The following is a 23,553-nucleotide window of genomic DNA, read 5'->3' on the forward strand; positions in this document are numbered from 1 at the left end:
CCCAGCACCACATGCCAGCCAGCCCCGCCCCCAGGTGGGCTGAGCTGGACACACACACACACACACACACACACACACACACACACACAAATAAATAAATTTTTTAAAAAAAGATGTGGGAATCAAATCTTATAAAAGTCAATGCTGGCCCAGGCTGTGCTGAGTCTAACAGAGGGGAATCCCACAAATGCTATTAGAGAAAAAGAATGACTGGGTAAGTGACAGAAAGTATATAGGTGACTAAGCCAGAGACTAAATGAACTAAAAGGACATGAGGTTTCCAAATTCCTATGACAAAATAAAATACAGAAGAAAATGTTGGTTATAAGTAAGAAGGTTTTTTTATGTATTTAGTACAGGGTCTACAGGGTCTATAGGGTCTCACTATATAGACCGGACTCAGAGTGATCCTCTTGTTTTTAGCCTTCCAAATGCTGGAATCCATAAGCGCCTGCCTGGCGAGTACAAGGTCCCGAGGTTGATCCCTGGTGCTAGAAAGAAAAAAAAAAAAAGATTTAAAAAGGATAATTAAATACCAAATGCTGGGATTACAGGCACGCGCCACCATGCCCAGTTTCAATCTGTCTCAGCGAGCCCTGGGGGCGAGGCTGGCACAACATACCAGGGAGCTAACCCCAGCTGCTGCATCTGCCTAAGCAGGTACTTTAGGCACTTTAGTCCACTGAGCTATCTAGCTGGCCCAAGTAAGAGGTTTTTATTCCTTCTAATTCTTATTGCAAGAGATCTCGTTAACTGACCTATCAAAGTTTTGACACAAGTCTTATATAAAAGAGTTCTTATAATTCAACATGGCCAAATACATCTGAGTGCACTTTGGTTTATAAACAAATTGTCTTATGTGTGTTTGTCCATCTGCCTGTTCAATCTATAACTGGTTACCATAATTACGGCTGTTTTGTTTGAGCTCAACAATTCTTTTCTTCTTCTTGCCTCTTTGGATTTTTAAAATATTTGTCTGTAATTTAAGTTGGCTTATAGTTATCATCAGAGCTAAGGGTATACTTCCAGCCAGGTCTCCAGCTGATCAAAATGATATAAACTTGGTTTTGTTAGTAAAATGCATGTTGTTGTCGTGTATAACTCAGGAATCTTTCATTGTTCAAGAATAATTTGTTAATTGTTATGATCTGGTTCTCACAGATCATCAAAAATTTGTTAAACTAATTAAATGGGGGACCGCCCCCCCACCTTAGCCTTAAGAAAACTGCTGGACAGAACTCCCCTTGGTGAATACAGGAGCAGCTGCCTGGGAATGTTTTCTTCCAGTCTTTGTTCACTAACAGGATCCCAGTAATTTCTATAGCCTCATAGGAGATACACCCCAATAAATATTGCTAAACATATTATTGTAATATGTTTACATTGGCTAATGTCAAAAAGCTAAGTTTTCTGCGAATAAAAAAATAGAGTTCCATTACCAGGTACTCTTGGTACAAAACTAAATTAACATACAAAGGGTTTGTTGTTTTTAACTTATAATCAAACTCAGGGCCTTGTGCTTGCCAGGCAGGCACTGTACCACTGAGCTGAGTCTCTGGCCCTGAGACAAAGTTTTCTATATAGCTGTGGCACTCATTGCTGCTAATTTCATGGTGCACTAAATACATCGATGCCTTTTTAAATTTTTATTTATTTTATTATTTTTTTCAATGTCTTTTGAGTGTACAGGTCTTCTAAGGTATAAAACTGGGATTGTCTATAGTAATGATATTTTCTTTTAGATTCATATTTCTACCTTTTTCTTGTGCTGTAGCTACTCGTGAAAAGAGGTATATGTAAAACCAGCATAAGACCACCAGATGATAGATTTTTCTTTAAAGCTTATGTGATGTTACTATGTCTTAAAGATGTTCGGAGGCTCTGTGGTCTAACTGCCTGGCAAGCACAAGGACCCAGGTTCAGTCCCTGGTACTACATGCCATACTGGTCCATCACTGAGCCAGTCACACCTGGAATCCCAGTGCTGGGGAGGCTGAGACAGGAGGCTCACTATGAGTCCAAGCTGCATAGAGAGACCCTATACCAAATCAATCAATCCATCAATCAATCAAGCATAAGGGAGAATGCTTTAAAAAAAAAAGAAAGAAAAAGATGTTCAGGCACGAGCAGTCTAGAAGATGTCACACATTTTCAATGACATCTATTACAGGATAACAAAGTAGGCAAGAGCTTCTTTATGTACTAGACAGAGATGATTGACTCAAAAGGCTATTTTGTGCTAAAATGGACATTTAAGTGTGTTACAAAAAATAATGTCATCATGATTGTCATGCTAAAATACTATGTGTGGCTCTTGATTTCAAGTTTTCTCTATAAACTGTGTAACTATTGTCTGTTAACATTCTACAGGGATATAACTACTAAAGCAACCATACTTGATAGGAAATAACAGTCTTTTAGCTGTACTTTATATTTCCAAATGCTTGAAATCCAGATGAAATTATAGTAGTTGAACTTACTGCTCCTGCTGCAATACTGTTTCCTGGATTGCAAAGGATAATCCAAAGTTACTCTGCCATCTTTTATATTGGGTATATTAAGTCCCATTCTAATTTACTGGGACAGGACTGGGGAGTCAGCTCAGTGACATAAGTGCCTGACTGGCACGCTCAAGGTCCTGAGTTTGATCCCCGGTACTGAAAAAGAAAAGAAAGAAAAAGTAATTTACTGGGACCTATGGCCTATGGCAATTAACAGACTAGTTTACTGGTAGTTTATGTTACCTTCTTTAATTTAACAAGACAGTTTCATTCCTATCATCATTACAACAGCAAAGCTCTAACAAAAGAATTCCAATTGTCTCACTCCTGAGCTAGAAAAATTGTCTTGTCATGTCCGGCTTGTTAATGCATCCCTCTCCCTGTGCCCACTAAAGGGTACAACTCCCAGGGGCTACACCCAAATGACATTTGGCAAATGGATGCTACTCACACTCTGTCCTTTGGATAGTTACAATATGTTCATGTCTCTATAGATACTTATTTTTACATTATTCATGCCACCTGCTATGGAAGTGAAAAGGTAGGACACATCCAACAGCATTGCTTATATGCCTTTGCCCTCTGAGAGCCCTTCATACAATAAAAAATGATAATGACCTGTGGTGGTTGATACCTCGTGTCAACTTGAGGGGTATGAAGCTTGGCTGAATCAGTTCAGCAGACTCCACTCCTTAGGGCATGGAGGTCCCTCTCTGGGGCATGGAGGTCCCTGCCCTAGAGTGACTCAGGGTATATAAAGAGGTTGAGGAAGGATTCTGCACACCACTTGCTTGGAGGAGCTTCGATCTTCACACTTAGCATGGAAGACTCCACAGCTGCTGCTTCTCCCTTTGCTCTTTGCTGTTTTCCTGCCACCACGATCTGCTGCCCTCTGCCATGCGCCAGTCTGCCTTGGAGCCAGTGGAATACGAACTGAAACCTCCACTAACTGTGAGCTAAATAAACCTTTCCTTTCTTGGGTGTTGGGTATTTTGTCCCAGCAATAAGTGAAAAGTAACTAAGACAGACCCTCATATGCCAACAAGGCCTTGTCTTCTTTTAACTTTGACATAAATATTTCATGAAAAAGAATTCATAACATCGTTTATAATTTTCAGGACCAAGCCATGATAAAATGTACACATCTTCCTTTAAAAATACAGTTACAGACATAAAAGGGGGAGTATGGTTACCTCCATAGGCACAGTTAGATCCTGCTACCTTTACCTTAAAGTTTTTAAACCTGCCCACAAGAAGTAAAAACACTCCATCAAAACTTCATGGTCAGGGCTGGGGAGATGACTCAGTAGAATAAGTGCTTGCCTGGCAAGCACAAGGGCCTGAGTTCAATCCCCAGTTACACACACACACACACACACACACACACACAAAACAAAAACCAAAACAAAATAAAACAAAAACCCACAAAAAAACTTCATTGGCAAATGAAGCACAAATCAATGAGCACGCCTTAAGGCACAAGTCATATGGAAAGATATTCAAATAGGAAAGTGGGATGGCCCAGTGCAGCTAATAACATGGGGATGAGGAGATGGTTGTATATTGACAGAAAATGGAAACACTGCTGTGGGTGGCATCTTGGAACATGTGGCCATGGAGGGGGGGGATCCTCAAACACTTGGTGGAGCCAGCTGCCACCAGGCCCACCAGTGTGAGGCTTTTCTAGGATGACGCTGGAGAAGACATCTCAGTCACTGATAACTATGCAAATAGCAAGGCCACTAATGGGGGCAAGTGCAGAAAATGACCCAGGAAGCTGAAAAGTTCATGACAAGACAAGGCCTCCTGCATATGCCATAAAATATGTTCATTGCTGTGATGGCCACCATTGCCTGAAATGTATAAGCCCGGTGTCTGGAAAGGAATACTGGAGATCTCTACTTCCTTGGAGGAATTCCACTCTTCATGGTGCCAATTCACAGCAGCAATGCTTAGGAGGGGCTCCCATCTTTGCGGTTGGAGCTCCGGTCTTCGCAGTCAGCATAGCATGGAAGGAAAGGAGAGAGGCTTACCAGACTCCCCAACTGCTTCTACTTCCTTTGCTCTCTGTTGTTCGCTGCCAGGGAGCCAGCCCTGGAGCCAGCCCTGGAGCCAGCCCTGGAGCCAGCCAAGTATATACTAAAACCTCCAGTAACTGTTGCTAAAGAAACCTTTCCTAGGGCCGGCCAAATGGCTCAGCGGATTAAAGCACCTGCAAACTGGCGCAGGGGCCAGGGGTTCAATCCTGCTGTGCTGGCCCCACCCCCGGGGGGATGATAAAACAGCAGTTGAGACTGGGCGTGGTGGCGCGCGCCTGTAATCCCAGCTCTTGGGAGGCTGTAAATAGGCAGATCACTACCAGTCTGATTTAGTAGTAAGACCCTGAATACCTTGTAGACCCTTCCTTCCCTAAAATACAAAATAAATAAGTAAATAAATAAAATTTAAAAAAACCTTACCTTCCTTAATTTGAGGGGTCGGGTATTTTGTCCCAGCAACGAGTTTAAAGTCACTGAGACAAGTGGTATGAATAGATCAGGTTAAGTGGGACATAAACTGTGGTCAGTTTAGGGATTACACCGAAGTGCCCTTCATGAATATGAAATGAGGGAGGTGGGTAAAAAAAAAAAAAAAAGAAAGAAAGAAAGAAAGAAAGCAATACTGGAGCATTTGTCCCTAAGGCTGACTTTCCCCCTGAGATTTATCATGATCAATTAAATTGGGTTTCAGGACCCTTTATGGCTCCTGGAGTCATAGTTGTTTGTTTTTTCTTGTACCAGGAATTGAACTCACAACCTCACAATTGCCAGGCTGGTTCTGTGCTTTCTGAGCTATATCTCTGATCCCTGGAATCATAGATTCTAATATTACTCTAAATTATATATTGTACTTTTTATATCCACCCTTATAGATTGAGCGTAAGACTCAATCCATAAGCAGAAGTAAAAGAAAGGGAAAGACCTTTATTGCCATTGAGGAGAACACTGAGAGGATCCGTGGCAGGGAGATGGGGGGATCCTTTGACCTGAGAGGAAGGCTGAGATTTTCTGGACTTTCGGTAGAGATGGAGCTTGAGGGGCAGGTTCAGTGACGCACAAGATGCTGATTGGGGTCTCCCTTGTGTGCATGGGAAAGGCATCCAGGACTGTGATGGGGAAGAAGGAGGAAGTGGTCATTGGGAAGATAAACTGTGGTTTTTGGGATTCAGCCATGCTGAATCAGGGTCATGATAATTTAGCAGTTTGTACTCGGGCAGGAACCTATCACTTACAATCTAATTATTGCCTGCTTGCTTATCTGCAGGTTTGGATGGCCCATTATAAAGAACAATTAATATTTTGGGGAATATTAACATGTCAAAGGAGTGGACTAACTCCTGCACACTTGATGTTTCTCCATGTGCATACCACACATCTTGGGGAGACACATAGGATTCCCCACCACCTCCACCACCATGGACCTCCTGCATAGGACACAGAGAGTGAAAAATGTACCTAAATCAATTTGAGTTCATAGATTGGGGCCCTCATGGGAGATTTGAAGGAAAAGACAAGCATCACTCAGCCTGGCACCCAGCCCATTGGCATTAGGGTACTAATTACTATGGAGAAATGCCTCCCTATATGCTGATGCTGAGAGGCAGGTCGCAGAGCATGGGTTGGGCTTCAGCTCCCCGTTGCCGCTGGCCGTCATTAGTGGGAAGCCTGGGCCCCTTCAACAACCCTTTTGGAAATTAGCCCTTCCCTGTTATATAGGTCAACAATGGAAAGGGCATTTCACCAAATTTGTAGCAAACACATCTAGAATCCAAATTTGGGGAGGTAAAACCACACAGTTTTCCATATGTGCATATGATCCTTACATTTTATTATATGGGGCTGTTGAATGGAATCTGACCTCATTTACATGTAGAGTATGTACAGCAAGCCACTGTGTATCAACTAACACCTTAGTAAATAAGACCTCACTAGTCTTGGGGTGTGGGCCTGGGATCTGGATGCCTGTGAATCTTATGGAACTGTGGTCCAGCTCTCCTGATATTCATTTGTTACAATCTCTAATTAAGTTATACATAGATCAAAAAGTGACAGGTTCTAGCCTGAGTATGAATTGCTGGACAGTTATGGTGGGGGTCTAACATGGCGGAAGCCCCCAAACAGCATCTTATCTTCCCAGTGACCACTTAACCTGTTTTCTCCCCTCAGCCCTGAATCCAACATCTTCTTATCCTTCCTTGTGCAAGAAGAAAAGACCCCAGTCAGCTCCTTCTGTGTCACTGAGCCTCCTTCAAGCTCCACCCCCACCAAAAATGCACATAATGCCAGCTTCCTCTGTCTCAGGCCAGAGGATCCCTGCCATTTCCCTGCGGTCCTCTCCGTGTCCTCCGTGAAGGCTTCTCTTTCTTCTTCTGCCTCTGCTGCACTGAGAAACCTAACAAATTGCTGGAAATGTCTCTTTGATATTGTTCATCTTGGGCCAGTGAGATAGCTCAGTGGACTAAGTGCCCGCTTAGGCAAGCTCAGGGACTGGAATTTGATCCCGGGCACCACATGCGGCACAGGCCCTGCCCCCAGGTGCACTGAGCCCTCCTGAGACCGGGCCTGGTGGTGCGTGTCTGCAATCCCAGCATTTGGGGAGTCTGAAAACAGGAGGATCACGATGAGTCTGAGCTGCTTGGTGAGACCCTGTACCAAATACATAAAAAAAAAAAAGATATTATTCATCTCAAGTGTTGCTGTGTGCTATGTGGCTTTTCTCTCTGTGAAGAGTGGTCATTCTGTGGACAACTGAATTAAAAGAGGAGATAACGCTTGGACAAAGTACAACACTCTGCTGATGCAAAATCACAATGTCCTTCTGGTCTTCTAAATACATACTTCTTGTCATGACATACCAATTATTACCATACTGTCTCACAAGTAAAAGGTTTTTTAAAATGGGTAATAAATGGGAAAAAAAAAGACAAGAAAAAGAAAAAAATTGCATAGCACTGTCCTGTTACAATGCTGTATATGGTTAGATTTCTAAATTTCTGTGTAAAAATATGTGTTTATTCCTATTCTTTAAAATTTTTTTTCGTTCCGGAACTGAGCCTTTGGGCTTCCGTAGTCGCCAGGATCCCAGAAGCTGGGAATTGACCTTTAGTGTTGCGTTTCTGTGTCTCAGGCGGTGGCCCTGGGCTGTGGGAACAGCGGGACGATCCGATCATCTGCACTTCGGCTGCATCATGGTCCAGCTTAGTACCTTCCTGTGTAGGGCTTACCGTGGTGGCCACTTAACCATCCGGCTTGCCCTGGGTGGCTGCACCAACCGGCCCTTTTATCGCATTGTGGCTGCTCACAACAAGTGTCCCAGGGATGGCCGTTTTGTGGAGCAGGTGGGCTCCTATGATCCACTCCCGAACAGCCATGGAGAAAAACTCGTTGCTCTGAACCTGGAGAGGATCCGGCATTGGATTGGCTGTGGGGCCCACCTCTCTAAGCCTATGGAGAAGCTTCTGGGTCTGGCTGGCTTTTTCCCCCTGCATCCTATGATGATCACAAATGCTGAGAGACTGCGAAGGAAACGGGCACGTGCAATCCTCTTGGCTTCTCAGAAAACAAACACAGAGACTACAGAAACAGAAGCAAGCTGACTTCAGTGAATGTGGCAGTGGTTACAAGGTCAAGATCTTCTATATACAGAGCTCTTAATTTTGTTAGGTTTGAAGAACAATAAATGGAGTGTTCTGAAAAAAAATAAAATAAAATTTTTTTTCTTCATATTCTATAAGGACTTAAAGTTCAATACATCAATACTTGATGGAGGGGCCGGGGAGATGGCTCAGTGGAATAAGCATTTGCCTGGCAAGCGCAAGGGCCTAAGTTCAATCCCAGGTTCCACCAAAAAAAAAAAAAAAGCTATTCAAATTTAAAAAAAAAAATACTTGATGGAAAATACCTGTTCCATGTTATGCCTAAGATGTTTGATATTTAGACAGATAGTTAGGGTAAACTGAACTGCGTATGTTGCAGGGTAATAATAAGCTTCTCTTCTGAAGGATTAACAACCTAAGTTTGCAGATCAAAAATTGGAGAAAAGGAAGGACTATAAGGTCAGCCAACATTTTGGCCCTGGCCTTTCCAGGTCAGTGAAGACTCAGGACATAGGAGAACCTGTACTGTGACATCATGTAACTCAGTTGTGCCCCAAATTTTCTGATCAAGGAGATTATGGAGCCACAGAGGAATGCGATCAATGATGTATAGTGTGCCTAAGGAGAGTCACATGGAAAGAAAACTTTCTCTCAGGCTTTTACACAGAGCAAATTGGTCAAACAATGGCTGTGACTCATCTATATGGCTGACACTGACAAAGGATCTACAAAGTGCCGTACAGGGTTACAGGATAAATCCTGAGGGCACTTGACTGACCTTGTCAGATACAGAAGTTACATTTCTTGTTATATAGGTCTTGCTTTATCTTGGTCTTAACCATCTAGCAGAAAAGTATAAAAACGAGGTATATAAAGTAAAGCCATGGGCTGGTGGGATGGCTCAGTGGTCTAAAGCACCTATTAAAAACAAGCTTAGCAAAGCACGGGGACCGTGGTTCGATCCCCCAGCTCCACATGCCGGCCAGCCCCGCCCCCTGGTGGGCTGAGCTGGCCACACACACACACACACACACACACACACACACACATAAATATTTAAAAAAAATAAATAAAGTAAAGCCATATTAATATGCTGAGCTGTAAAAGGCTCTATTCAATAACGTCTGCAGATAACCCACTACTATTGTGGACTTCTGGACTGTGTTGGATTGTTTTGCTGAATTCAAGCACCTATAGTATTTAGTTGCCAATAGAATACCCATCTCTGACAGGACTAAACAAAAAAAGGGGATACAAAGGAAAGACCATTTTGTATTTGTATATACAGATTAGTTAGGATAGATATACAGCTATGTTCACTTAATTCAATGAGAAGAAAGATTTGTACTAATAATATTTGGACAGGATATCCTGTCTGCTTCTTGTACTATGGATAACCACTAAGAAGATAACAATATACAAGGAATTAATTATTGAAAATGTCCTATTAATCAGCTTTGAAACTGTCTCATTGATATTTTTTTCTCAATAAAATAAAATAAAAATCACAATGACAGATCAGTGTCTTAGAAACCACTGTTAGGCAGATGTAGTTTGTGGAGTTCAATCCTGGCGCACCATGCCAGCCCCACCCCAGGGGAACGCTGAGACAGTAATTAAAAGTGGGCATGGTGGCACACACCTGTAATCTCAGCACTTGGGAAGCTGAAAACAGGAGAATCACTACGAGTCCAATCTGTGTAGTGAGACCCTGTAGGCCCTGTACTAAATATAGAAAACAGACAAACAAACGCCACTGTTAGGCAGATGGGAGATCAGAGAAAGTCTGCAGTTACAGCAGGGCCCTCGATGTCATTTCAATATTACCCAATTTTGTATGAGTCCTATACCATATAACCAGTTTGCTCATCTTTGGGAGCATGTAAAAAGCACACACAGGGTGCTGTGCACAGCAATGTCACTGTGGACCTAGAAGCCCTACGAATGGAAGGGCTGTCTATGTCTAACAAATCCATAACACTGATGAATAAATCCAAGATTGGAAGGAGTTTACTGATATTTATCTGCTTGTTTGCTTTTTTATTGTCTTTTTGAGACAAGGACTTGCTATGCAATTCTCGCTGGCCTTATTATTATTATTATTATTATTATTATTATTATTATTTTGGCGGAACTGGGGATTGAACTCAGGCCCTTGCGCTTGCCAGGGAAGCACTTATTCCACTGAGCCATCTCCCTGGCCCCTCTCACTGGCCTTGAGCTCACTTTGTAGCCCAGGCTGGTCTCTAACTCACAAGGATATTGATCCTCCTGCTCAGCCTCCCGAGTGCTGGGATTACGGGTGTGCACTACAAAACCCGGCCACTTACTGATACTTTTTTTTTCTGTAAGATTTTTAGAAATCAAAATATTCACATAATTGTAAGCTAAAGTCAAAGCTAATCATCTACAGCAAGGACGATGAGGTGCAAGCGGCACTGGCTTCTCACGAGTCTTCCTCTGAGGCGAGCAGACTGGTCATCAGGTGCTCTTGAACCAGTCGATGCAGCTCTGCAGGAGGGAGACGTGGTTTCTGGCGTGCTTGATTTCCAGCTCTGACGTCTCCATCAGAGTCTTCCTAAATGCTGCCGCTCTCTTCCATCTGAAGTTCATCAGTTCTTCCTTTGCTGACTCCAAGAGCTGCTCAAACTTCTAACAGCACCGCTGCTGGTGTGCCTCGGCCACTTTCACGTCTCGGCTCTTCAGCATGGCCTTGTCCACGGTTTTGTTGGAGTTCTCATAGTCCATGAGGGCTTCGGTGCATCTGCACAGAAGGTCCTTGGCAGCCTCGATGTTGAGCATGTAGTAGTGGAGCAGCTCCGTCAGCTTTAAGTCTTCATCTGACAAGACATGGCCCTCCACTTTCCAAAGTCTTTCAAATAGCTCAGGAATGATGATGGTGGGCTCCTCAAGGCCAGGCTGTGCCGGAAGGCTGCTGTGTGGATGCAGTCATCGGCGACACTTTTATGCTCAAGGGTCATCCTGTTTCAGCTTTGCTGCAGGAGTCCTTGATCCTGTTGTAGTAGTTTACCAGGAAGTTCTTCTGCTCAAAGGAGTCGTCCACCTCCTTAACCCCAGAAAAGAGAAAACTTCATCAGAGCTCTTCGCCACACTCTTGAAAAACCCACCAAACACCTCTTTGGTGTTCTTCCTCCTGACACTTAGATCCGGATCATATTCTAGGAAAACATAGAAGTTGCAGTCTTTACTGAGAATGGGGTGAGAAGAGAGCCGCTGAAGAAAGGCTTCATGAGGACACAGTCTTCTTAAAGACAGCGAGATACTCCACCTCCAGCTTCTGCTTCATCTTGCAAGTTCCTCCCTTCGTCATGGTCCCCTCTCCCTCCCCCAGCTTCTGCATCTTCTCCTGAGGGCCATCAGAGTCTGGCTTCGTAGGAGCCGGAGGAATAATAAGCCCCACGTAGTCTGTTGTTTCAGTGAGTGTCACGTGGCCACATGAAGTCCTCATGTTGCCTTGTAACAGAAAACTGAGGACTCTGAAATGCAGGCAGTGTGGTCTTGGTGTGCACCGTGAACCTGACCTTGTCCTTCTCACTCGGCACATCGGGCATGTTAATTTGCAGCGAAGTGTTGACATTCACGTCCACAGACACAGATCTTAGCTTGCCGGGATCCTCCTCCAGCAGCAGTGGCTCGGGAATTGTGGTCATGGCAAGGCAGGCCTTGAGTAGGGGCCACTTGGTCTTGCTCACGTGGGAACCACCGACCGAAGGACCATAACGTGTGACAATAGTTACCCTGGTGGTGGGTGCCTCAAGAAAAAGGCCTGATACTTTTTGATTGGCTTAATCCGTTACCTCAGAGTCCTCAGAATTACCTCCAGGCCCATTCTGGATTCTACACTGGATTGATTATGTTAATATATTTGTGTCTTTTCTTCTGTTCCTAGTCTGCTTCTACAGGGGATGGCAAACCCAACAACACCTAGATGCTACCCAGCCTCATGTCACACTGTTTCGACTCTTGGCAGATACAGAAACAAAATGGGGGAACTGTTAGGGACCAGGGGACATGAAAACTCTTACTATGCTGGGGACAAGGCTACACAAATGGGGTCTTGTGTTCTTGAGGCCCACGAGACCTGGCCTTGGGAAGCAGAGGAGCACATGGAAGGCTGTCACGCTTCCTGGCCATGCAGGGAAGGCTCGTGACTGCACTCCTGAGGCGAGATAGCATCTGCTGAGGACAGTGTCAAAGAACGCAGGCGTGTTGATATGCAGAAGAGCTTGTTTTCCATAACTTTCCCTGCCTGCCACAGTTGCTATTCCACGAACTGTTCACTGCCCCTTCAGTCCTTGCTTGCTAATAACAGTGGGCCAACCTGTGAGATGGGCATGCCTGTCCACTAGCAACGGGTTCCTCCCAGTCTCCTGGACCTTGAATATTGTCTTTTGTCTTTCTTTATTCCTGACAGGTACCTGGCACTCAGTATAAGGAGGACATCAGGTCCCCTAAAATGCTCCAAGGACTGGTGCACACGCGCTTTGATTTCTCTCAGCCGGCCCTGCTCACTTCTCTGCTCTTAGGGTCAGAGTGAATGGACCACTCTCCCTAATTATTTAGTAATATGCACAGTTGGAGCTCAGCTCCTGGGAAGAAGAGGTTCTGATTGTCCTGCATTTACACTTTCTGTGTCCTGGAATAAGGACACAAAATTGGTAATTTTCAGTTAATTAATAAATTACCTCTATCCTTTTTTTTTGAGAGAGAGAGTAGGGGTTGCACTAGCTATGATCTTAGCCATTTAGATTTATTTGTTTGTTTGTTTATTTATTTCAAGAAAGGGTCTCACTAAGTCACTTCATTGCCCAGATTAGGCTCAAACTTTCATTACTCCTGCCTCTGCCTCCCAAAGTACTGAAATTACAGGCATTTACACTGCACCAGGCTGAGATTACAGGTGGGCACCATTGAGCCTCACTGCCACTTATTTTTAAATAAAAGTTTTATTTTGTTTTTTAAAATAAAAAATCAGTAATTAGTACATTGTATATTTTTATGTTTGAAAAATTTTATTATGAGGAGGATATATTATCATCATAGGAAAATAAGGAAAAGAAAAAATGACCAATTTTGTGTCCTTATCTCAGGACAACCATTCACTATTAATGTGCTAGTACACAACATTGTATCCTTTTTTTTTTGAGACAGGGTCTCACTTTATAGCTCAGGCTGGCCTGGAACTCACAGCAATCCTCTTGCCTCAGCCTCCTGAGTGCTGGGATTACAGACACGGCCACCACACTGGGTCATTTCCCTTTTTCCTATCTATGCTTTTTTTTTTTCTATCTATGCTTTTTAACTTTATTTGTAATGTATCTGAGATCAGGTATTGTTATGGTTAATACGCTGTGTCAACTTGAGGAGTCTAGAGGTTTAACTAAGTAACTCAGCAGTTGTACATTCTGGGGTGGTAAGGACACATCCTTTTTTCTTTCTTTCTTTTTTTTTTTTTTTTTTTTGGAGGAACCGGGGATTGAACTCAGATCCTTGCATTTGCCAGTCAAGCGCTTATCCTACTGAGCCATCTCCCCAGCCCCCCTTTTTTCAATTTGAGAAGTTTAGAAGGTTGATTAAGTGACTCAGCAGGCGGCCAGGGCCTTTACTTTGTATCATCCTGAGCCTGGGCAAGAGCAGGGCATGGAGACTGCGTGAGCCCTGTGCTGCCCGCTGCCCGGGGAGGGGAAGCCTGCTTACAGTACAAGGGGGGATAAAAGCTTGTTCCCGCTCCTTGTGCTCTGGCTGCTTCTCCTGTCTCCTGCCTCCTTGAGCTGTTGCCCCTGTGCCTGTGCCTCTGAGCCTGCTGAGTGACGCACAGCCCACAAACTGTGAGCTAAATAAACCTTTCCTGCTTTACTTTTGGGCATCAGGTATTTTATCTCAGGAACGAGAGAAAAGTAACCAACCCAAATATATTTAACACTGAAATAAAAGCTTTTCTTATAGTATCAGAAATTATAAAACATCTTTCTATAGTTGTATTAGTGTTCTACTGTGGGAATATATTGTAATTTATCAACCAGACTATTAAAACAATATTCTCAATAGTCAGTGTTTAAGTAGTATTTTCCATACATAAATTGTTTCCAGTTTTCCTAATCATAAATAGCACTACATCTTTGTGAATAAATCTTTGAACTTATTTTGGATCTTGTTCTTAGAACAATGAAACAGGAATATAAGCGATATGCATAACCACGTCATTTCCCTGAGAGTGGCCTTGATTGATGTCCCCCTGGCAGGGCGGAAGGCTACAGGACTGCATGCTTGCCCACCCTGGATTTTCTTTCTTTCTTTCTTTTTCCTTAACTTTTGCAAGTTTTATAAATGAAAATGAAGCTGGGTTTTTAAAATTTGCATTTCTTTTGTTACTAGTGAAGTTGAACGTTTTCCCACGTGCTTTTAGCAAATATTTCCTCTTTTGTGAGCCATTCAAGTGCATTTCTTTTTTTATTTTGGGGGGCTTGATCAGTTCTAATTACCCTGGATTCCAGCTTTCCTGTCACCCCCCCCAGCCCTTCGCCAGTGTGAGTCTTTTGCTGAGAGTGTGTAGAAGGGGGCTTTCCAAACAGAGTGGATAGTGTAGAGATAACTGGGAAGTGGCTTTTCTTCAGAAAAGAGAGGGGTGAATAAATGGAAGTCAGAGTAAACTACCCAGTTTCTGAAAGGGATATTAGCTTTCTCCAACCGGCTCTAGTAGCCAGAGAAGGTGACAAATATAGACTTTAGTTGGCAAAACACTCAGATTTTTGAGAATTTCCATTCTTAAAGATCTCCATATTCACGCTTTCCCTGTCTCACAAATAACTAGGACTTAAACTCGCCCGGTTGGCAACAAAGACCAAATGGTTGTGTATTTGGAAAAAAACTCCGTGAGAAGCAGGGAGCCACTACAGAGAGTGATCAGGGCTACCCAATCTATTCATGTCCAAGTCAGGGAAAAAAAGACTAAATGTAAACCGTCTTAAGACAGGTACACCTTATGTAGTAACAAGGACTAACCAGCTTTCACAAGTTTGAATTTCTGGAGCAGACCATTGTAAAAATCTGTACAGGCCTCTTTAGTTGCTCTGAGATTCCTTACTAACTCCTCGTTTTTGCAAGGCATGTTCTAAGTGACAATGGGATGGGCTAATTACTTCAGATTTTTTCCCAGACCATGGAAGGTGATATAAAGTGATAAAGTATGACCTCTTTGGGCTGTGACATCATCCCATCAGCCAGCTATTTCTGAAGCAGGCAGGCTTTCCTGCATGCAGAACTCCGGGCGTGAGTGGGAATCCCAGAGAAGTCATGCTACAAGGTTGAAGGTAAGGGGGGAATACCAGACCGGAACCTGACATTTCATGCTGCTTCCCTAACAGATCCTTTTCAAAGAAACAAGAACTGAAATGCAGCCTGAACTGACATGCAAAGCAGCCGCTATTTCAGTCTGAATCATGAACAGGGCTACAGTGGGCCGTCTGAAACCAAGGTCCAAAAGAAAGCTGAACACCCAGGCATGAGCTGTGCAGGACAAAGAATTGAAACTGCCTGGGAGATTGGACAGTTCCAAGCATGAGCTATATGCTGGGACCTGGGCCAGGAAGCAGCAGCATTTTCTTTCTGGCTAGAGCCATGTAACAGTGATATAATCTCTCTCTCTCTCTCTCTCTCTCTCTCTCTCTCTCTCTCTCTCCCTCCCCCCCCCTCTCTCTCTCTCACACACACACACACACACACACACACACACACCCCAAGTTTTCTGCAGTCCCCTTGCCTGCCACTGGACTTGGGGACAGCAGTCTCAGCATTGCTTTGCCTCTCATGACCGACCGACCAGGCTTCCACGTCACCTTGTGCTCGGCCCTTCCCCCATCCCAGCCTAGGGTCACAACAGCCCACTGTGCTGCCAGGGAGTTGGCACTGGCCTGCCAGACAGCAAGACTGTGCCTGAGGTGGCTAACCACGTCACCCATGGCCCGGACAGAGTGTTTATGTATTTTCAGCCCGGCCATGCCAACATGTGCCAGCACGCCTCTGTTGTTTCCGGCTTTCTCTGGCCTGCAAGAACTCACTGAAACAAGGCACAGAGAGCTCTAATAGAATCCCCAGGCTTCCCTCTTGAAGTGCTCTTCCCTGGTAAGTCCTTTTCTTTGCTCCCTCCTGTTCGTCTCCCTTCTGCAAGGTCCTCCCTCTTCGCACAGGTTCTAGTTCATCCTTGGTGCTGTCATCATCAGAAAAAAACAAAACAGCCAGGGAGATGGCTCAGCGGAATAAGCACTTCCCTGGCAAGTGCAAGGGCCTGAGTTCAATCCCCGGTTCCACCAAAGAAAAAAACAAAACAAAGCAACAGAACTTAATTCAAGGCCAGTTGCCCCTACCTAGAAAGTTTGAAGGTATATTTAAAAAACTAAATTAGTTTTCATAACACAAATGTCTTCTACACATGGTAGACACTGAATGTATTTGATTAATTGAAATCAGATGCAAAAAAAATTATGTGTACTGTAGAGCCAAGGAAAATTTAATTTTAAAATTATTTATGCACATGCAATTATAAAAGTCTCAGGCTCTTGATTTTTTTTAAATGTATCTGTTATTTAATTAGGTTCTTAGTAAGAAATTTAGAACACTAATTTTTGAGGATAAATTACATTTGTCAGAGCAAAAATGGATCGCAGGTAGCCCCAGAGCTGAGGAACAGCTTTGATTTTTGATAAAATCTGTGAGTCCACCGCTTTCTGATCCACCTTGCGCTGCTCTGAAATCTGGTGTCTCTCTCTCTTGGTGTCGAAGATCTCGCCCTCTTGGTGTCTGGGCTTCCGCAGCTGCTTCTTCTTGAAGTAAGCATCAGTGAGGTGTTTGGGGATTTTTACTCTGCTGATATCAATTTTTGTAGAGGTGGCAATGACAAATTTCTGGTGTGTTCTTCGTAGAGGAACGTGATTAAGGCGGAGAGGCCCAGTCACAAGTAGCAAGCCACTGGCCAACTGCTTCAGGAAGACCACTCTTGCCTCTGTGACACCCGGTGAGGATGATCAAGATGGTGCCGGGAGTGATGCTAGCTCAAAGTTTCCTCACATGCTGACTGAAGGGTTTCTGGCTGTGGCTCAAGAGCTTTGGGGGCACATCTTCAGTAGGGCAGTATCTAAGCATTTTTTGAAGCTTAACCACCCGGGTACCTCCATTCTTGTCCCCACTGACCGGTTTTGTGATCGTAGGAAGAACTTTTTCCTTCTTTTTGTTCTCAACCTTTGATTTAGCAGCTGTGTACTTTCTCTTGTACAAAGCCTTTCGGGAATACATAGCAGATCTACCAATTCCTCTAACCAGGACAGGATTTTGGCTGTAGTGGGGCTGCCCCTTCTTGGACTTTTTTGTCTTCACCTTTCCCTTTTTACCAGTAACGCTGGCAGAAGACTTCTTGGCTTTGGATTTCTTCTCTTTAGGGTCTGGCTTCTCAGTTTTTTCACCTGCCATCTTGCAAGATGGAGAAGAGAACTGAGTTTCCCTCAGGCTCTTGATTTAGACAGACCTGAGTTGAGCGTTGGGCCTTACCGATCGCTGGTTGCAGTCTTGACAACTCACCTCACTTCTCTGAATTGCCTTATCTTAGAAGAAAGCTCATAATAACAAGTCCCATAGGGTTTTTGAGAGGATTCAATGTGATACTCTATGTAAATGAACCACTGGCCCTCACGGAATGCCTACACATTTGCTGCTTCACCTGACTGCATACACATACGCCCAAGTGTTCTCACTGGGCATCTCTACTTTTTAACTATGATATTTATGAAGGTTGTGGTGGAATGACCACCTGAAGAAGTAAAGTTGTTTGGCTGACTAGCTCTTCACACATAATCCCAAGAGAGCACAATATAATCTTAGGGTATTCAGGATAAATTCAGGAGAAAGGACTGTATCACTGAGTTTGAGGTATAAGATTAATACTGGCATAATAGGCCAACTGTATTACAGTGGACCATAATATGTAGCTGCTAAATTTAGGAAGCATTCATTTGTTTATTCATTCGTGTGCCCAAATATTTATTGAACATCTATTGTGTCAGAGGTTACAATGTTGAAAACATACCAGGCCTTTTTCACTTAAGCTGACAACTTAATTATTTGACCCAGAGAAGTAATGAGGCAACGTAACTCGTATTCAAGGGAAAACAACTCAGTTCAATTTCAGTTCAGTGATGAAAAGAAGCACTGTGTTTTAATAAAACAAAGCCAGAACATCCAGTGCTGAGATGTGTGTGTGTGTGTGTGTGTGTGTGTGTGTGTGTGTGTATGTGTTATTGGTGATTGGACCCCAGGTCTCCCATATTCGAGGCAAATGCTCTTATGTTGAGCTACACCTCCAATTCTTTTTAAAACTTTATTTTGAGGGGTCAGAGAGATAGCTGAGGCATTAAGCACCTACCTGGCAAGCACAAGCACCTAAGTCTGAACCCCATTCCCACATGCCTTGTGGTCTCAGCTCGTCTTGTGGCAGGTGTCCGTTGTACAGCCCTGGAACCAGGCATGGTGACACATGCCTGTAATCTCAGTTCTCTGGAGGTTGAGCCAGGAGGATCTCTGAGAGTTCAAGACCAGACTAGGGGCTACAAAAGTGAGCACAAGGCCAGCTTGTGAGACCCAATCTCAAAAATAAATTAATTAGTTAAATAAAGTAAAATTTTAGCTCTTCTGCTTCAGTCCGCCATCGAGTGCGTGCTCTCGCCTCCTACCCGCACCATGTCTTCTCACAAGACTTTCAGAATCAAACGATTCCTGGCCAAGAAGCAACAGCAGAATCACCCCATTCCTCAGTGGATTCGTATGAAGACAGGTAATAAAATCAGGTACAACTCCAAGAGGAGACACTGGAGGAGGACCAAGCTAGGACTGTGAGGAGTTGCACATGAGCTGCGACCCATTTACCCTCTGGAAGGTCACAAGACGATGTCATCTTTTAATCATGGTCAAGACAATACTGAATAAAGTTTTAAAAATAAAAAAAATAAAATAAAATTTTATTTTGAAACAAGGTCTTGCTAAGTTGCTCAAGTTGGCCTTGAACTCACCATGCTCCTGCCTCAGCATCTTGAGTAGCTGGGATTGCAGGTACACACTGCACCTGGCCAGGGCTTAACTCTTGAAAAGAACATCCAGTTAGGAAGAACTGGCTGGCTGAATATCACGCATTTACTGCTTTCTCTTCCCTCGTGTTGCCTGTGTTTTTGCTGTTCCTCTCCAATCCTCTGGCCCAATTATAGGTTTAAAATTTTTTGTTGGTAAATGAAGAAGGTTGGAATCCTTAATAAAACATTTTATTAAATAGGAATATAAGGACGAACAAAAGGACATTTTTGGAAGCAGTATGAAACACTCACATGACTTTGGAAAGCTGTTTGGTATTATCTAGTAAAACTGACCAAGCTCAGGGACCAGGGTTCAATCCCTTGTCCCCCATGCTGCACTGGCCCCACCCCCAGGGCACTCTGAGCCGGCGACAGAGTCTGGGCATAGTGGCGCACACCTGTAATCCCAGCACTGGGAAGGCTGAAAACAAGAGGATCACTATGAGTCTGAGCTGCATAGTGAGACTCTGTACCAAATACATAAAATGAATGAATGAATGAATAAATAAATAAAACTGACCAAATCCTATATGTGCCCTAGGACCTAGAAATTTCCTTCATAGGGAATATTTCCAATGTGCATTTTTGGTGTAAATTCATTCACCAAAACCATGTAACAGAATACTAGTAGTTGACTATCTGTAATAGCAGATACTGCAAACATCCTCCATGTCCACCTGCAATAGAAAAAATACAGGCCGGGGAGATGGCTCAGTAAAATAAGTGCTTGCCTGGCAAGCGCAAGGGTCTGAGTTCAATCCCCGGTTCCCCCACCCCAAAAAAAAAATACTGCAGGGTATCATCAACTCAACGGGGACCTCAGGGCCCAAGAGTCAACAAACCACAGCTATGCATGATGTGATATTGATGAAGGGAACCAGAGATAAAGGGGATTTCTCTAAAGTTCCAAAATAGTCAAAAGTAATCAACATTTTTGGTACCAGAAATTGAACTCAGAACCTCGTGCTTTCCAGGCAGGTGCTGTGCCGCTGAGCTGTATCCTCAGCCCATGTTTTGGAAGTTAAGATACTGGCACTGGGGCTGGGGATCGAGCGGCGCAAGGGACTTGGGGAGCCAGGAATGGACTGTTTCTTTGCTTTGGGGCCCAGGTACACGAGAGCAAATTCACTGAGTGGTATCCTCAGGATCTGTACACTTCCCATGCATAGTGTATATTAACATTGGGAGTTTCTTCGAAAATAGCGTGTGACAGTCCGATTTCCTGGTTAGCCTCCAGTCAGCTGACGCATGAGCTTGGCTTGTGTGATCGACAGCCCATTCTCAGAGCCTGCACAGGTGCCCAGGCATTTTGCATAGGTTCCTATTTTCTCAGTCCCTTGAATACCTGCTGAGCGCAGGTGTGATCTTAGTGTCTACCACACAAGAGCTGATGTCTAGACAGCTGTGTCCCTGTGGTGGCCGAGCACGCCGTCTCTCTGGGTCTTCCTCACTCTTCTCTCCAACTGAGGGAATTTCCAGTCCCCAGGAGATTGGTACAACTACAGTGAGGTTTCTATTCTTTTTTAAAAAAAATATATATATATATATATATATATATATTCAGTGAATAGGCATGACTTTGGGGTAAGACCCTATTTCCTAGATCTAAGAATGGCCAGGTTCTCAATATAGACCCAGTAATGAAGTATTCAACAAAGTGGTAATTTTTGTATTCATAGAATAAGTTTTCTAGCCCTATTTATTTATTTATTTATTTATCTATTTGGTGCAGTACTGGGGAACAAACTTGAGGACCTTGTGTTCTCCAGGTTGGCACTTACGCAGCTGAGTTATTATTATTTTTATTTATTTATTTTTGTATTTTAGGGAAGGGTCTATAGGGCGTTCAGGGTCTCAGTACTAGATCGGACTCGTAGGGATCCACCTGTTTACAGCCTCCCCAGATCTGGGATTACAGGTGCACACAATCATGCCCAGTCTCAATTGCCAGCTTAGTGCACCTCAGGGGTGGGGCCAGCACGGCAGGCCCCGGGGATTGAACCCCTGGCCCCTGTGCCTGCTTGCAGGCACTTTAATCCACTGAGCTATTTGGCCAGCCTATGACTGAGTTGTATCCCCAGCCTCCAGACCTCTTTTAAAATATTAGTTTTGGGCTGGTGAGATGGCTCAGTGGTCTAAAACACCTACTTAGAACAAGCTCAGCAAAGCGCAGGGACCGCGGTTCAATCCCCCAGCACCACATGCCAGCCAGCCCCGGCCCCTGGTGGGCTGAGCTGGCCACACACACACACAAAAAAAAAAAAAAAATAAAGAAAGAAAAATAAAAAAAATATTAGTTTTATTAGAACAGAGATTTTGTTTCTTTCACTGCTTTACCTTATTTCACTCATCACTGTCATAGACCCAGCACCTAAAATGATCTCTGCTACTTCCCAGGTACTCAATAAAAACTTTTATTTCTTTTTCTTTTTCTTTTTTGGTTTTTTGAAACCGGGTCTCACTCTGTAGTCTGAACTATGTTGTCCAGGTTTGCCTGAAATGATAAATGACCCCCCTGCCTGGCTCAGCCTCCCAAGTGCTGAGATTATAGGTGTGTGCCCCTATGCCTGGCTCCAAAAACTTTTTTTTTTTGTATTTGGTACAGGATCTACAGGGTCTTACTACATAGATCAGACTCATAGTGATTCTCCCTCCTGCTTTCAGACTCCCAAGCACTGGGATTACAGGTGCACCACGATGCCCAATCTCAATTGTTGTCTCAGCATGTCCCAGGGGTGGGGCAGCATGGCACACTGGGGATTGAACCTGGCTGCTGTGCTCTGCATAAACAGGTGCTTTAGTTTGCTGAGCTGTCTAGCCGGCCCTTGTCCAAAAACTTATTGACTGAAGTAATTTTATTCAAAGAGAAGTGGCATAGCAATGAGGAGAAGAGTGTGGGTTCTGGAATTACACCACTTTGGTCAGAACCCCAGTTCTGCCACTTACTAGCTCTGAGACACTGTTATGGTTTGTATCTAGTATCCCAGCAAAGCCTCATGCAGTCATGGTGTGACTTCTACAGTTTGTGATTAATTCATGTTCCAAAACTGGGATTATGGGTGTGAGTGCTAGTCCCAGCCTGGGGTGGGTAATCTGCATTACAATATGAGGAGGGGAGAGAGGCTTGCTAGAAGCTGCAGCCACTGCCTCTCTCTTTGCTCTTTGCTGTTTTCTGCCGCCATAAACTGCTGCCCTCTGCCATGTGCTGCTCTGCCTTGAAGCCAGCTGAGTATGGACTGAAACCTCCACAACTGAGAGCTAAATAAACCTTTCCTACCTTAATTTTGGGTATTGGGTACTTTGTCCCAGCAATGAGTGAAAACTAACCAAGACAGACACTGAACAAGTTATGTAATTTATTTATTGCTCCACTTCCTCATCCATGAATGAAAATACCACTGAATTATTCTTGTTAGGGTTTCTGTAAAATTTAACAAACACTTGTAAAGGTAAAGTATGACATTGCTTGGTGATCACTGCCCCAGAGGTGGGCTTGTCCTATTTCTTAGAAACAAAGAAAACTTAAATTCTCCTACGTGACAAATAAAAAGGTATACAATAAAAGCAAATAAATAAAAAATTAAGAAACTTTAAAAATTATTAAAATTCAAGATTCTGGCAGGATTTTCTGTGTGTATATAGACAAGATTACTCTAAAATTTGCATGGAAAGGCAAAAGAGATACAATAGTTAACAATTTTTATTTTGAAAAAAAATTTTGAAAAAGAAGAATAAAATAAGGGAAATCACTTTATTTGATGTAAAAATTACTAGCAAGAGAGTTGTTATAAAGCTACAGTCATGAAGATGGTACAGAGCTGGGTGTTGTGGCACATGCCTGTAATCCCAGCACTTAGGAGGCAGAGACCTGCCTGAGCTACAGCATGATGAGCTCAAAGCCAGTTTAAGCTGCACAGCCAAAGCCTATCTCAAAAAAAAAAAAAAAAAAAGAAAAAGACAATATGGAATGAAATATATATAGATCAATGAAATAGGCCAGAGAACTCAGGAATATATGCTGATATATTCAGCATATGACAGACCCAGCTGATTTTTGTCAGAGGGCAAAAGCAATTTAGTGGAATAAGAGTAACCTTTTCCTCTCCTTCTATACCATGCTCAGGGGATTAGACTTAAGGCCTCACATCTGCTAGGTAAGGACTCTACCACTGAGCTACACCCTCAGCCCCAAGAGCAATCTTTGTAGCAGTCTTAAAGAAATTAGGGCATCCATAGACAAAAAAGTCCTTGACCTAAACTTCACATGTCATTTAAAAATTCAAAA

The 23,553-nt window shown here is 43.5% G+C and overlaps 1 protein-coding gene and 1 pseudogene across 1 annotated transcript; one reads left to right on the forward strand and one right to left on the reverse strand.

The window, feature by feature from the left end:
* Positions 1–7,589: 7,589 nt before the first annotated feature.
* Positions 7,590–8,228, forward strand: LOC101593336 (28S ribosomal protein S16, mitochondrial). Its single transcript, XM_004636437.2, has one exon. The coding sequence runs from the start codon at positions 7,729–7,731 to the stop codon at positions 8,134–8,136; it is 408 nt and encodes a 135-aa protein (XP_004636494.1). The 5' UTR covers positions 7,590–7,728; the 3' UTR covers positions 8,137–8,228.
* Positions 8,229–10,580: 2,352 nt separating this feature from the next.
* On the reverse strand, positions 10,581–11,807 carry LOC101571081 (annotated as a pseudogene).
* Positions 11,808–23,553: the final 11,746 nt, after the last annotated feature.

Source organism: Octodon degus, unplaced genomic scaffold (genome assembly GCF_000260255.1).
Source record: "Octodon degus isolate 3935 unplaced genomic scaffold, OctDeg1.0 scaffold00080, whole genome shotgun sequence".
NCBI classification, from domain to species: domain Eukaryota; kingdom Metazoa; phylum Chordata; class Mammalia; order Rodentia; family Octodontidae; genus Octodon; species Octodon degus.